Source organism: Gavialis gangeticus, unplaced genomic scaffold, assembly GCF_001723915.1.
Source record: "Gavialis gangeticus isolate Ggan-Ray unplaced genomic scaffold, GavGan_comp1, whole genome shotgun sequence".
Lineage (NCBI taxonomy): Eukaryota > Metazoa > Chordata > Crocodylia > Gavialidae > Gavialis > Gavialis gangeticus.
Genome location: NW_017729032.1, coordinates 157,787,699 through 157,803,551, shown reverse-complemented (window position 1 = coordinate 157,803,551; position 15,853 = coordinate 157,787,699). Strand labels below are relative to the sequence as shown.

The window sequence follows — 15,853 nt, the reverse complement described above, 5'->3', positions numbered from 1 at the left end:
GAACCACAACACTTTGGACACGACTGCTGTAGTGATGATCAAGAGTAGAACAGGGTTAATTAGGAAATGGCTATAGTTCACGTCAGCTGGCTTCAAACTCCCAAACATTTAGTAATCCTGACATTACTCTAAATATTGTTGCAAGCTTTGGACTGACATTGTGCAGAGAAGTTTTATGAGCTGATTTGTTTTTTTCATTTCCATGATGTTTCCTAGGAGACAAGGTTTTGTCGATACCTGGAAGACAAAAGAGAGCATGGCTTCATAATTGTTAGATCTTCCATGTGCTTTTAAAACATGATGTGATAAGCAGTGTAATACTTTTCTTCATCCTAAAGATGGCATATGTTTCAATGTCTGTGTGACTGTGATCAAAATACTAGATCTAAATGTAAACTACAGAGAAATTAGGAGGTCAGCCCTGTTAGAGCTGTGACAGCAGGCTCTCTAAGGCTTACCACCTTTTACAAGCCTGATCTGAGTAGCTCTGTGTTCAATTATACTCTCACGATAGCGGATTTCCAGTCTTACCACAGGCTTAATTCTGCATAAGCTAGATGTTAGGGCTTCCAGGATAATTCTTTTACTACATTCTGATTTTTTTCCTGTCCTCCTTTCATATGGCTTGTATTAAAAAGAAAAGAAAGAAAATACAAAGAATGAAGAATTACACATTCTGAAAGGCTCTTGGTTTGCTTTCCCAGAAGATGCCAGTTCATCTCTCAAACATTTTTTCTTCTGAAGGTTTAAGTTGTCCATAGTCAAAGGTTCTGGAGCTTGTAGAAATTTCTTACTGAGGATTGGCTATATTGGGGAAGAAGCTAGCAACCAACTGCCTTGAAGGTTTTCTTCTACGAGTCCCTTGAAAAAGGGTAAATCTTCTCCTCTCACTTCGTGGCTCTTTCAAATCTGTTATGTCCTTAGAATGCCTGTCTGAAAACCCCAAGATGCCTTTGCCAAAGGCGGTTTGGTATCTGCTTTTGGTTAGTTGATCAAAATTCTAATTCTTTTTCTAATATTGGATAAATACTTTCACATTCTCTTTACAAGACTGATAGAAACAATGCTGTCGCATCAAAGATGTAGCATGCAAAAAGCATTACCTCCTTGCTGTCTATGTCAGTACCTTTCTACAGCTGTTTTGCTGCCATCATCCCTGGCATCAGCATTCCTCAGCTGAGTGGAAGGTGGGACTCTAGAAGATTGAACGTGTGCCTGTAGTTCCAAGGGGGCTACCTAGCATTTTGCAATGGATAGTTTTGGAAGCTATTATTGGACCTGTATTTAATAAATGTGTGTGCTGATACTCTTATCTTTCCTGTTGCAGACATACTCACTCAGTCATCTAGATCAGTAGTGTAAATGAGGGATGATTGGACTGACATCCTTGATCTTTCTGGAGTTCAACAGTTCCTTTGATTTTTTCCATCTCCCCTGCAATTTGTAAAAATAAAAATCAAGTCTTTTCAATACCAACCAAGGTGTTAGTCAAAAGTAGATAATCTGTCTGCCTTGCTTCTTGCCTGATGTGCAGTGACATAAGTTCCACTTAATAGAAAAGCTTATAACTGAGTGTTATGTGTGGTAAAATTATGAGGAGAGTTACTGTGACAAGTTTCAATTATGGGCATCTGACAATGGTTAAACAATCAGGTGCATTACTTTTGCCTTTTGTTTATTGCTCCCTACTCCATACAGCTTTGCATTTAACTTCAGGTGTGTGCTACTGTATTTACTTGATTAGACAACAAAGTTTCCCCCCACACTTTTACCACGGGGGGGAAACCCCTCGCCTTACAATCGAGCATAAGGCGGTGTGGGGGGGAGAAGGGGCTGGTGCAGTGGCTCTGGCCTCAACCCAGAGTTGGGGCTGGAGCTAGAGCTGGAGGCACAGTTGTCATCTACCCTCCCTCCCCCTTCCTCTGCACACCCTGCCACTCCTCTCCTGCAGCCCCCAGTTTCTTCCCCCCACTTCACTTCTGTCTCTCTCTCCCCCCCGTTGCACTCCTTACTTTTGCTCCGTGCTGGCAAGCTCTGTCCCTGTTGCAGCCCGTAGTAGTGGCGCAGAGCTGGCACTGCTGTTCCAGCCTGGCCGTATAGCAGCAGCTCTGGCTTCCCGGTACTGCTGCTCTGGGACTGGGCATTCACTAGCAAATGCTTTCTATAGGGTGACCAAATAGAAATTCTTCCCTGAAAACCTGAGAGTAATGTACAGTACAGCACAGGACCCTGACCTCAACTTCTCAGAAAAGCTACTTGGTTGCTGTTGTGGTGACAGAATTGGAGATAGTGAGATGAACATAGGAAAACTTTTGGACTGTATCGAGTGGTTAGTCTGAACAGAGAGATGCATTTTGGATCACTAATAGCATAACTCAGAAGGCTGTTGTTCAGGAACAGTATTTCTTTTGAGACTGACTTATCAGGCAAGCACCTTTCTATCTTTGGGTGCAGGCAGAGTGGGAGTCTGAGTGGCTCCCTTTTCTTTGGTCACTTAAAGACATTTCAGTTAATGACGATGACTTGCTTTTGCAACACTTGCGATTAATTAATAATAGGGATGGGCCTGAATAAAGGTGCGAAGAGATGCAGTGTTGGACTTCAGAATCAGAGAATCATAGAAGAGTGGGGTTAGAAGGGACCTTGCCTGGTCCAAGCCCCTGATCAAAGCACTATCTTGTCTCTGTCGAAACCATCCTCTACAACTGTCTAAGTGTCTATCTAACCTGGTATTAAAAACTTTCAAGGAGATTCAATAAGTCTCCCTGGGTAGCTTGTTCCAATGCTTAACCACTCTTGTTGTGAGAAATGTCTTCCCTTTGTACAACCTAAATTTCCCTTGTTGCAATTTGAAGACCCTTGCTGCTTGTCCTGTCCCCTGCGGCCACAGGGAATAGTCCATGTAACCACCCTTCAGATATTTCATGAATCGTGCTTGTTTTTGAAACTGTAAATTAACATTCTTCAGAAAAGTGGCAAAGCCCAGGTAAATATGTCAGTCTGTTGGTGCACTGCAAATTGCTTTCATCTGAGATGCTAGGGTGTAGTGTAGGTGTTCTTCTTGTCCCTCTTTTCACTGGTTTGATTTTTCCCTGGGCATAAAAATTGGTGTTAGTTTATAGAAAATGGGACCCGCGACAGAGAACAATTTCTTCCTAAATCCAGGATTATTTTGATTCTGTCAAATGTTTACATTTTTGGTAAACCTGTTAATGAAAAATCTCTTAAGAACAAATTCAAATAATCTCAGGAGAAAGCTTCTACCTAAGTGCATTCAAGCTATACTATGGGCGGGGAGGGAACTAATAATTCTGGGAAATCAAATAAAAGGGGATTTTAATGATTTTTTTTAATATATCAGATCATAGATTTACTCTATCAAATGCATTATATCCAAATGATCTTTTCCTCAGAAGTAGTTAAATGCAGACAGTTACTAGATTTTTACAAATGCAAATAGTTTGAAAAGACCCTCTTAAAAGCCATGTTGAGTAACAACTGAAAATCTTGTGCTTTTTTGTGTAGTTTTTATTAAAATACAGAAATATATAATGTTATAGAATCCACAAAGAGGGTTCATGTTATGTCAAATAAAGCTCTAAGAAGAGAGGAAATGTTTTCAAGCCATGGTTTATTTTCTGTGTTCAGGAGTTTTCATGCCTATTCCTATTATGTAAAAGTCTTCAGTCCCTGTTTATTCCTGGCTCTCTCTAATCCTTGTGCTCTCCCTATCTCCAGATCTTTGAGAGATTTATCATTGCTTTGAAAATCAAAGCTATTTTTAATGTTAGCTGGAAAATAGGTATCCTAAAATTATCATGGTGTGCCTATGATATGGCTAGGAAAAATAGGGGTTAAATAATTAACTCTTGGTAAGTTGCGTTTCAGATGTGTTTTATTTCAATTTTAAACTAGGAAACTTGTATTCGTTTAATTTCTTTCTCATATACTTATTTATTCTAGGTGCTTAAAATCCTGCAAAAGTAATTATGGGATAGACTGTCCCCCTGTTCATTTTCCAAATATCTAACCTGCAGCTGTTAGTGTGATCAATATTTCTGTCCCTGCATATTTTCAGAGCCATGTTTGAAATGCCCTTTGCCAACTTTAACAATTTAATCCCTCTCTTGCAAATGCACACATTTTATCACTTTACTTACAGTAATAGTTGCACACACTTATGTAACTGTAGGATTGTTATCTTGCTATAGTAGAAATCAGTTATTAAATTTGTAGTAATGTGCCCAAATTATAATCATGCAAAAAACGTGGAAAAGTCTTGCACGAAATATCAGAAGTCCAGTTTTGCAAACAGGCTTCTTATGACCAAAGTTCTGTTGAGGTCCCTACCATCATCCTTTCTTACAGGAGTAAGGGTTTAGGATTTGGGCCTCTGGGCATCCTTAGTTTCACAAGCTATTGTGACAACTTGTAAACAAGATTTCCACCCTGCTGTTCCTTTTATATGAAACATATTTAAATATTACTTTCTGCTTCTTGATTTCCTTAACTAATTGCTTTTCCCATTTACCCTTTTTGGTTTTGTCTTCACTGTTTTTTATTGTGTACCTCAGATTGTTACATAGATGCCTCCCTGTTTTTCATGATAAGCCACCTTTCCATCTGTTCTGAATGTCTAATGACTCAGAAAAATAGGTTTCTTACCAACAAAGCTCACTAAAGCAAGTCTTGCCTGGTACACCATTATAACTGTGAAAAGGGGAAGAAAAGTGACATGTGCAATAAGCAACTATATCTTTAAATTTGAATGTTCTTCAAAGCTATTTTTTCCCCAAAATTAAATGCTGGCATTATATTCAGGGAAATAATATTTGATGGAGCTTAGATTTTTGAGACCTCGGCTCAGTGACATTGTTACTTAAGTAGAAAGTTTCATAAACAGTTGTCTTCCAGCCTGTCCAGAATGGTGTTTCAAGCAGTGCTCGTTTCATGCGAAGAGCAGCTGCCACTTGGCTGCTACTACTTGCCTGCTTAAGTAAGCTGCTTCATTTGAAAAAGGATGACGAGCAACAGCAATTTGTGCCATGTCCCTGAAAGTAACCTTTACTTAAAGGATTATGTTTTAGTCTTGGTTTTTGCATATGGACAGAAGCAGCATAGTGCATTTTAATGCATTAGGTGTAACTAATTGTTTCTGTATTTTTCTTTTGTAGATTTGTTCGGACTGTGCTACCCTTTTCTCAGGAGTTTCAGAGAGATAAGCAGCCTAATGCACAGCCCCAATATCTCTGTGGATCAAAGGTTAGAGTTTATTCTCTTCTATTTATGGTGTTTCCAGGTATGCAAGGTTTTTTGATTGGTTTTTTTTTTTTAATTTTACAGTACAGAATGATGAGTGGTGAAATATGCCATTAAATTCACATACATACATCTTGAAGTTAGGTAAAATTTGGTCTGCTCTTTGTTTTTGGATGAAAGGTACAGCAATACTTACGATAAAGTGTGAATGGTGGGTGGCTTCATCAGATACTAAACTGAGTTGTCCTCTCGCACTTGGACTACACAGATTTCTATCATGACAGAGGAGGATTCATGAAAAACAAGCAGTAGAATTTATCAACCAGTGAGGTGAGAATATGAGCCCAGATTGAGAGCAGCTGCTCCCTTCTGAAGATGATGATTAGAAAAATGAGACACAACAAATAGGAAAAGCAGCTTAGACTGCAGTCAGACTTTAAATTAAACATAAAAACTAAGCATTTCAAAATACCAGCCATTAAGCTGCTTTAAATTAGTTTAAAAACCCTTGTATTTCCATGGGTGTAGGTTGTAGCTGTGTTGGTCTAAGGACATAGGTAGACAAGGTGAGACAGAGGTGGGGGGAAGAAGGGAGTGAATATAGCTGGTAAAAAGTGGAGAGGTTACCTGGAGAGGTTATGTTATCAATCCATCCAATGTATGGATTTATGACACATTATAACTTGCCTAACATCTGACTCCCTAGGTAACCTCTCTATTTTTTTACTGTCTATATTAATTCCCTCCCCCACTCCCACCTATTGACTACAGCTACATTGATTTCCCCATCTCCCCACTGCCCCCCACCTGTCTCTGACCCACTGACTACCTCAATTTGCATTTTCACTGACTGGCTTTCTTGCATACATACTGGCCTCTGGCTGCTTTATCGCTCCATCCAGGAAGGGTACAGACCATCTGCAGACACTTCCTCAGCCTGACAAAGGGTATCTGTACCCGAAAGCTTGCAAAGAAGAATTTTTCCAACTATTTGAGTTGGTTTAATAAAAGATATTGGATTTACCTAAAGAACCTTGTCTGCCTTTGCCTTTGTATTTCCATGGCATCTTCTCTTCAGGGATCACAAAATGCTTTGATTTTACCAGTCACTATCAGTGAATTCTGCCATCCAGCAAGCATGCTCAACTAGATGAGCATTATCTTCCTTGTTTTGCAGAGGAAGCAACAGAAGTGACTGGAGGCTCATTACTTACAAAAGGTCTCAACAGTGCGTATATGAGAGAACCAGGGGTTGCAACCAGGTGTCTTGTCTTGTTCTTCTGTACCTTCCCCCAAATTGCTGATAGTCATACAGAAAGGGAACATAATCCAAGGTGGCCACATCCTGCAAATGCTTGTGTGCACATTTAGCTCTAAGTAAATAGTTTTTCCCATTGACTTTAATGGCATTACTCAGAATGAAGAAATTAAGCAGCGTTTGCTTCCAGGACCAGTGCCCTGTTCAGTTGTGTGCCATTAGTTAATTGGATAATTTCCTTTTTGCTCCTTGTGGGGATATTTTCTTAATCACACAAATTGATAGGTTATCTTTGTTAACACAGGGAAATGTTGTATTTAATGCTCACACATTTATCCTATGTTTTTAACACCCACCTAGAGTTCTTTAATCTATTGCAAGAGGAGTAAATGCTCAGATTGACACTTCTATCTAATTCCATGGAGTTCCATTTCTTTTAGGTAGTTTCTGATTTTGCAAACTGATACCTATTCAGTATTTTGCAGATGCTTACTCTGGTTCAGTCAGTGTCAGGCTTTGTGCAAATGGGTGACACAAGAGAAGTAATTCCTAAATGTAACTGTATAAAACTTGGGTTAATTCTTCTGTGTTCTTTGTGTGACCTCATCAGTGGTGCAAACTGGAGGTGGGGAGTGAACAAGAACATCAGCCCTTGGTGCTGACCTAGAGGGACCCCAAAATGGCACCTTCTCTCTCTCTCCCAAAGTCCCTGCCAGGGCAGGGGCATCCCTGCACTGCCCAGCTATAGCAGCCTTGTGGCCAGTAATGTATGTGAGGGGGTGGAGGAGGGGGAGCAGAACATTTCTCTGCAAAAGGATCTTTGCCATGGCAGGTGCATCCCTGCACCCAGTAATGTACCAGGGCCAGGGATGTATGGAATGAATGAAGCACCAGAAGAGGCCCCTGGGGTACCTGTACCATAGTGTTGCAGCAAGTGTGGTCTCCAGTTGCAGCAGTTTGAGCCCACTCTGCTACAGCAGTAGTAGCTGCTGCCGAAGTGCAGAGAGCCAGGGCAGGTAAAGACACTGTTTTCCCACCCTTGCCCCAACCTGCTGCTCTCCAGGATTTGGCATAATTTCCACCCTGACCCCGGGCACTGAAGGAGCTTGCTATGCCTTTCCTTCTTAACTATTTTTTTTCAAATGCTTGATGTAAATACATTTCACTTCCTAGTCCTTGATATTCTGAAAAAGGTTTATAAGGAGGAGCAGATGATAGCTTACCTTGATTTTTTTCCTATCCCATGTTCATAATTTTGGACAACAGCACTTTAATGAATTACTACAGAATACTTTAATTTTTTGTGTGAATGTCCATGGTCTTTGAGTATTAAAAAAAGGCAAAGTGCAGGCAAGCAAGGAGTATTTCACATTTTGTTATAGGTGTTATGATTTACCCTGTCTTCTCAGTCAAGTATAACATTTAGAATTATAATCAATCCATTGAGTCACCTGGGTAATTTATCCTCAGTACCTAATATTTTTCCAAATATTATATAAGCTTTAACTAATTCTCACACCACCACAACTAGACAGGCACTAGAAGTATATAACTTTTAAGGAGGCAAATTGATTGAAGTAATTTGTTTAGGGTCACATAGCAAAGCATAGCACATAGCAAAATGTGGTCACATAGAAAATTATTGACCATGCTGAAATTACAGCTCAGAAGTTACAACCCTGCAGTTCAAAGCTAATGATTTGCTGTTGTAAAATTAAGTCTTCAGCTTTATAGTACAGAGGCGAAGAAAAGGATTATCTTCTTACAGAAAATTTGGACTGTGAACTGCACATTACCATGAACAATGTATTATTAAACATTTCTAAATAGTTTGAGAATGGGAAAACCAGACTTGATGGCCCAGATTTGATTTCACCTACTCCTTGTGTGGATTTTTAGATCCTATTTCCATCTGTGTGACCGGACTTGTCCTTCTGAAGGTGCTCAGGAAGGGTCCCACTACTGCCACTAATCCTTCTGTTTCCATCCTTTCTTGCCTGGGAAAGCGCATCATTCTAAGGAAGTCCCTGAAGCTATAGTTGGAGGAAAAACATCATCAAAAGGTAGTGAGTCATCACCTATCCTTTAGTCTACTATTTTAGGGAATAAGGCACTTGCCCAGGAAGTAGAAGATTGAGGCTCTAGGTTTTCTGGAGCCAGCATTTTTTAACTTATCTCTCTTTTTTTTTCCTCCAACAAATTTCCCTAAGCACCAGCCCATGGGCGAGGCAGGGGCAAAAGCAGCTTCTGCACCTCTTATTGAAGCTGGCCCATTGAGCAGCCAAGAGGGAAAGAGTCCTGGGACTAGAAAGCGAGAGCAAGCCAAGAAAGAGGGAGCCTACCTCTTTTTGGCCCATTGAGATGGGCCCTGTCCAGGAAGTGAGGGTGCCCAGGGGTCTAATCCTTGCTTTTCCCCTCAGTGCCATCTCACTATTCTATCACATGCTTATTTAATGCAAAACACAGAAGAATGCCTGAAAGTGAGATAAATGGGATTTGATGCAACATTACACAAGGTTTATTTTGGTTTTTCTTGTCTTGGAATTTCCCAGATGCAGTTAAAGAAGAACGCACTTAATTCAGCAGAGACTGAAAGGAGAGGTTTTTATATAATAAAGTTTGTTAGCAATTAAATAATTTATTTATCTAATCAATTGCACTTCAGTGCAAGTGAAATGGAAGGAAGTAGAGGATTATCTGTGGATTTTTTTATGCCCATCAGGTTGCACGATTAAAATGACTTCAGTAACCTCACAGAGTTTGACATTTTTTAAAGTGTACTGTTATCAGAAGGACGAATCTGGAGGCTTCTTAGATGCATTTGTAAAAAAAAAAAAAAAAAAAAAAAAAAATGGGGGTTTGGGGTTTTTTAATTTATTTTTAAAAAAAAAAAAAGACACGGAAAAAAAAAAAAAAAAAAAAAAAAAAATGAGGGTTTGGGGTTTTTTAATTATACTTTCTTCACTGTGCTTTTTCATTTTTAGAAGACTATAGTTGCATGGTTTGAGACTATATTTTGAAGTGTGTGTGTAACTTAGAGATGAACTTTTACTGTATATTTTTACTATTTGTAGTTTTGTAATATGATTGAGCCTGGAGGTTGCTCTCAGTGTTCCCATTGTGCAGGCACTGAATGCATATCATATGTCTGTGCCTGTGTCAAAGTACTTACCATTTTACAGAATTAGGGGCCTGGATGGTTTTGTTTTTGAGTTGCGTAGGGACTAAGTAAGAATGAGTTATGGCCTGTTTTTTTTTATTTCTTTGACGTAATGCCTTCTGAGTTGTTGTCAGAGGCACCTAAAGTATTTAGGTAAGCGCTTCTTATTGACACCTGGTTCTTTTTCTAATATTGTGCCAAGCTAAAAACAGTAAATTTTAGGTCAGCATAAATACATTTATGTTTCTAGTTTCTTCAGCACCTTTTATATGCCAAATGTATTGAATCAAACAGTTTCCAAACACTGTTACATGCAGGTTAAATAATTCTGTGCAAAATTCTGGAGTTAGCTATCTACACTATTAAAGAGTAATTACAGAGAAGATTGTCTGAATTGAAAACATCTCTTGTAATCCAAATTATGAAAAATTCTAAATGGAAACATTTTGATTATTGTAGTTATGCCCAGATTTCCTTCTGCATTTAGTGACTACTGTTATGGTGAGGATATTACTCAGAAATGAAGTAAAGGCTGCTGCGCAGGGCCACCATGTACAACCTGGACCATGGCCAGGCATGAGGCTGCTAGCAGTGGGTGGTCATCTTGGCTCACCCCACATAGGAGGCCAAGCCTCGGCCCCAACCTCTGTTTATGGGGTATGGAGCCTGCCCACGGGCCTCCGTGGTGTCCCATCCCACCCGGCTTTGTCATCGGGGCTCCTAGGAGCTGTGGGGTTGTGGAGGAGGGTGTGGACACCCCTGATCTCCCCCATGTTGGATTTCCTTCAAAATAATATGGTCACCTATCTCTAAGTGACAAGCACTTGAGGTCTGAGTTCTGGGTATATATTAATTAATTTAAAATAGGGGTGTTGAACACTCTTGGCCACCTGGGCTGGGTCCAGACCTCAGGCTGCATCTAGACCCACCTTCACTGGCTGGGTGAGCAGTGGCAGCAGCATTACCCACTATGGTTTCTTGAGTTACAGGGATTAATGCACCTGCCACTCGCCCTTCCTCTGCTGACACGTGTCCCCAGTGGGGTTCTGCTCACTGGATTTGAGGGGCAGGCCCTATCTCGCCTCACCCCCAGGTTCCCAGCCCTGCCAGCAGCCCTATATCCCAGGAGCAGCTATCCCAATCAGTGCCAGTGTCCATTCAGTTCTTACTGCGTGTGCATCAGCATTCATTTTCACTGGTTAGCTTTCGCTGGCAGTTTTAAGTAGCCCATCAGTACATACCTGCTCATCAAATCAGTGTTAAAATTAGAGGACATACTACTAAATCGCAGGAATACACAGGTGAACATGGTACTTTAAACCAGTGAAAAATGTAAAGGTAACTGATTTTCAGATTCCTGAAGGTTAGAAACCCAAACTGTGCTATTATGAAATAGATTTTTAAAGCAAGAGAAAATGGGTACTGCAGTTCTACTCATGGCAATGTTAAATAAATTTTTCAAAACTGACTAAAACAAAATCCCTATGTTTTTTGTTATTTAGGTACAGTATTAAACTTAGTGAAAGCCTGAAAGCAAGGATTTTTTGTGGGTGATATGGGACTATCTGCATGGTTGGGATCAACTTAGGCAAGCTTTCAAATGCAGTGGATTTGAAGACAAATTCACTGCTTTCAAAAGCTTGTATAAGGGCCCTGGCAGACATAATTTCCATCAAGCAACAGGTAATGTTGCTCAATGGATGCTGTTGCTCCATATGACCTGTTTCACATTCACAAGCTATTTGGATACTTTCATTTCCCCCTCCCCCCTTAGCTATGCTATGAGACATGAGATCTGAGTTCACCAGCTGAGACTCCCAATGGGCAGGAGTGTTGGGACTTGAACTTTCCTAGGCACCCTTATAAGGGGCTTTTGTATATACGCTTTTTCTTTCTCCCCTACATTCATGGATTGTAGAGTCGGAAGGGACCACAAAGGATCATCGTGTCTGACCCCCTGCCCTGGCAGGAAAGAGGCCCAAGGTCAGATGACCCCAGCCAGGTGTCTATCAAGCCTCCTCTTGAACACCTCCAAGTTAGGTGATAGTACCACCTCGCTTGGAAGCCCATTTCAAACTCTGGCCACCCTTACTGTAAAAAAATTCCTATGACCCTATGTTGTGCAAGTAAAGCATGTTATATTGAGTGTTTACATTCCACCTCTCACAGGGAATTGGTGCTAAAAATCTCCTTAAAGATGCTAGAGAACCTGGACAAACACTATCAACCTAAGTGTAACACAACACACGTTCAATACAATAAAGTACAATACAAACAAGCTGCAAAGATATTCTACATTTAATAAGTAAAATCTTTGTAGCTAGATCATCATTTTGTCACTGGGTGATAAGTTTCCTGAATATGTGATAATTACACATGTTACAATGCATTGCTCTATTAACACATTCGTTATACTTTAAATGTAATGTGTTCCAGGGACCTAAGTCTATTCCAGCCATGCAGCTGGTCCAGTAAAAGATATTATCCATAAAAAGTCCATGCCACTCACATTTCTTGTGCTATGTCTACAACATCACTCCATCATTATTAAAAGGATGAAGTAATACAACAGGTGTAGGTTGTAGCCGTGTTGGTCTAAGGACATAGGCAGACAAGGTTCTTTGGGTAAATCTGATATCTTTTATTAGACCAACTCAAATAGGGTTTTTTTTCCCCCAACTATTTGAATTGGTCTAATAAAAAATATCAGATTGTCCCAAAGAACCTTGTCTACCTGAAGTAATTGAAAGATTTTTTTTTTTTGGTATCAGCTGAGAATGGCAAATAATTAGTAATATTTTAATAGATATTCTATCAAGGAAATATTTAGAGAGCATAAATCAACAGATTGTTGCATACTACATGTCTGTATAGCTATAGCACTTGAGTAATTCATTTCTCTGCATCTTTCCAAAGGCATAGGCAAATCATTGGTAAATGTTGGGAACAGAAAGAGGCCTCTTTGCTTTAGGCCTTAACTACAAGTTACTTTCCTCCATATGAGAATGTCTCTACCCTATATGAAGGGTAGAACAACTGACAACATAATTGATTTTTGGCTCATTTCAAGTGGAGTGCATTTGTTTATTTCTCAGTCTGGGAAGCAAACCTACAAAGACAACTTCCTGTTCTGTGGAGGTTATATTACAGTTGCCTGCTTTGAAATGCCAGTAAATGTTTCAGGCTTCAAATGTAGTTTATTTAAAATAGTATGTGTAAGACAAAGAAAACGCAATCAATAGAAGAACATGTCAGGTTGGAGGTTCAGACAGAACACGAATGTTCATTTAGTACAGTAATACACATTTAAACTTGTTCCTATGAAAGAATAAATAGTCACTGTCCATTTGGCACACCAGGTATGCTGTGTCTCTTAACTATTTTTGTGCCAGGAGAAGAGAGCAAATGTACCAAGTTTGTGCCAGTGCTGATTTTCCAGATGTGTGACTGGTTTATCATTATGAAAGCTGAAGTTTGGGGTGCAAATGATGTGAAATGTTTCAGGAGTGGAGTAGGCAGCTGCCTTTTGTAAAATGTTTAAGTGGATGCATTGTTATCAAACCTGTAGATCACTCTGGTTTCCAGAAAGCATTTAGAACTGATGGCAGCTGCCACGCTAGTACTTCTCCTTCCTTAGCTGATGTGACAGACAGAGCTGGTTCAGTAGTTGACTTTAAGCTGACATTCTTATTTGATATCAATTTTAAAATATGTACATAAAGTCACAGTATATCTTACAGCCTTGTAACCCCCCCCACACACACCCCGTATTATGCAGTCACACTAAGATTTATCAATTTAAAAGGAAGAAAGATGCACATAATAGTTTTAAAACTAGGTACCATGCATGTGCAAAACTAGACCCGGAATGTTTTTTTCCCCAGGGTTTACTGACTTCCAGTTCCAGGATCTTTTGGCAACTTCCTAAGAAATCCAGGACAACTGGTTGGCATGTACATTTCTAAAATCTCGTATGTGCTTGGCCATAGTTTTGCTGCTTTTTGCCCTTAATTCATTACGAAATATTGCTGGTTGAATAAAAACCTGTTGTTGAGGAGTCTTTGTCCCTAAAACTGAAGGAGGCAGAGAGAGCAGCTAGGAGTTTGGTGCCGAAGTACCATCTCCTTCCTTCTGAGCCATGAGCACTTTCTTTCTTTTGCAACTGTAACAAACCATATAGAGAAGGCTGCTCCAGATGCTCCCTGAATAGCCTTAAACAGAGCAGTTGTTTGGTTGAACTAGAGTATGTCTTTTTCATGTCATCATCCTGAATGCATTATTAAACTGGGGGAGGAATTTTGAATGAGAAGTCATTTCCCTCTCTATCCTCCCCTCCCCAAACTGATTGATTTCGTTGTCATACTGTATGACTGGAACTCGTGGAAGAGAAGGATCAAGTACAGCGTATGCCAGTGAACTGCTCTGTTACAGAAGCAGCCTGGTTCTGAATGAGGAAGATGAAATTCATAACAGTAGACTGTTATACTAGTATGAGTTATTGTAATGTATTGCAGTAACATGCATATGAGCTGACTGCAGCATAGGAGTATCAGTCTCCATTTGCAATTTTCAATTCAATTTGCTTTACTAATAATAGAAATGTTTCTTCTGCTCATCCTTGTATATTTAGACTTTGAAACCAGGCTGTTATTTGCTTATCTACTCTTGCTTGCCTCCCCTGTTCATCAAACCCTAAAAAACAAGAACAAAACCCCCCAAAAGTTCCATATAAAGTGATTGTTTTTTCCCCTCCTTATTCTAACAAAACCCAGCTGAAATGCTCAATTTTTGGTAGTCTAAACCTTAACATTGAGAACTTTTAGCCGTGTATGGGATGGTGAGAAGGCCAGCTATGATAAAGAATGCAGATGAGAGGGCACCAGCAGGTACTAATATATTTGAAATACAAGCTGTGAAAGATCAGAACTCTGTAAGTTAAAATATTTCAGTTATTGTGTACAGCAGATCTTTGCAGTGGTCTTCACTAATTAAGGACATCTAATTTATGGTGGTTGTCTGTACAGATGTTGGCACTAATTCCTGGCTTGTGGAAGTTGGCATGACAGGCAGATCCTTACAAGTTAAAGGATTTTCACTGACGGTAGCCAGTTGGACACAATCTGCATTTTCATCCTCTTGGAGTGGTTGGCTGGGCCTGTTGAACTTCTCTGAGGTGTGAAACTTGTTTTTGGACCAGACTTTGCCTTTCTCTTGTTCTGAATTCCTGTTGTGTTCTTCTAAGCGCGCTTGTCTCTTGCGACACCACATATGTAGGCAGCCGTAGAGGAAGATGCCAGCGATGATGAGAAGCAGAATACTGCTTGTTAGCCAGATGCCCAGTGCCAGATCCTTTTTTTTGTTGCTGGCAGATGTTGCATCTTGTTTTAGCGTGTGAAAAATTTTGCACTGGTCACTGGATGGGTTTGCAGATTGGCAGGTTACACATAGTATGTATGTGGTTAGTGGAGTTAGGTTTTCAATGACAAATGAAGATCGACTAGCAGGTACTCGCTCTTCTTTCTGAAAACTTTTTCGGGAATAACCCGACAGGACGCTATTCCAGTTGGGGTGATACATAATACTGTAAAAGCTGTCGGCACAACTGGCCATTTTTGGCCATATTACCCTTGCTGTACTTCCTGTTATGTTTTGGACTGTTACTCCCATTTTGATGCCACTTAATCTTTTCTCCCACCCCAACCCCCCCCCCTCCACAATTGTATCACCTCGGGACAGGCCGATTATTTTTGCAGCTCTGGAAAAACTGGGAGATGTCCAGGAAGCTTCAGCTTTGAGAGCTATATGGGTGTTCAGTGGTATGGTCTGGAATTGAAAAGAAGTACTTTATCTGATCAGTCTTCATCTATAAGCAAAGAGAATAGGTCACATTATTATCATTTTAAAAATAAAATCCAGCAACTCCCCACACCTTAGCACTGCTGTCTGAATAACTGAATAATGTAATCCTTAAATCATGTTAATTATTCTTGTTTTTTTTAAGAGGCTTGCAAAACTTACAGAGTCGCAGAAAAACAGGAACCACAGGAGGTCATCCAGTCCAACCCTCTGCTCAAGGCAGGGCTATCTCTGTCCAAACCATCCAAGACAATTGGCTTTGTTTCTGTATTCTTTTTACGATAAAACTCTTGTGGCAAGTGGAATGTGAAGTTAGTTTT

General features: G+C 40.0%; 2 protein-coding genes across 3 annotated transcripts in view; one reads left to right on the top strand and one right to left on the bottom strand.

Annotated features, from left to right (window-relative positions):
* CYFIP1 (cytoplasmic FMR1 interacting protein 1) overlaps positions 1-15,853 on the top strand; it is a 167,343-nt gene that overhangs the window by 99,372 nt on the left and 52,118 nt on the right. For both annotated transcript variants that reach the window (XM_019524180.1, XM_019524179.1), the window contains exon 23: positions 5,175-5,262. In XM_019524180.1, coding sequence (XP_019379725.1) covers positions 5,175-5,262 — 88 coding nt within the window. The remainder of the gene's footprint in view (positions 1-5,174; positions 5,263-15,853) is intronic.
* Positions 12,430-15,836, bottom strand: FNDC9 (fibronectin type III domain containing 9). Its single transcript, XM_019524184.1, has one exon. It carries the CDS (start codon positions 15,342-15,344, stop codon positions 14,676-14,678), a length of 669 nt encoding a protein of 222 aa, XP_019379729.1. The 5' UTR covers positions 15,345-15,836; the 3' UTR covers positions 12,430-14,675.

What these genes read in the sequence shown, in the direction of transcription:
- FNDC9 (XM_019524184.1), bottom strand. Translation starts at nt 15,344, where the DNA reads ATGGGAGTAACAGTCCAAAACATAACAGGAAGTACAGCAAGGGTAATA.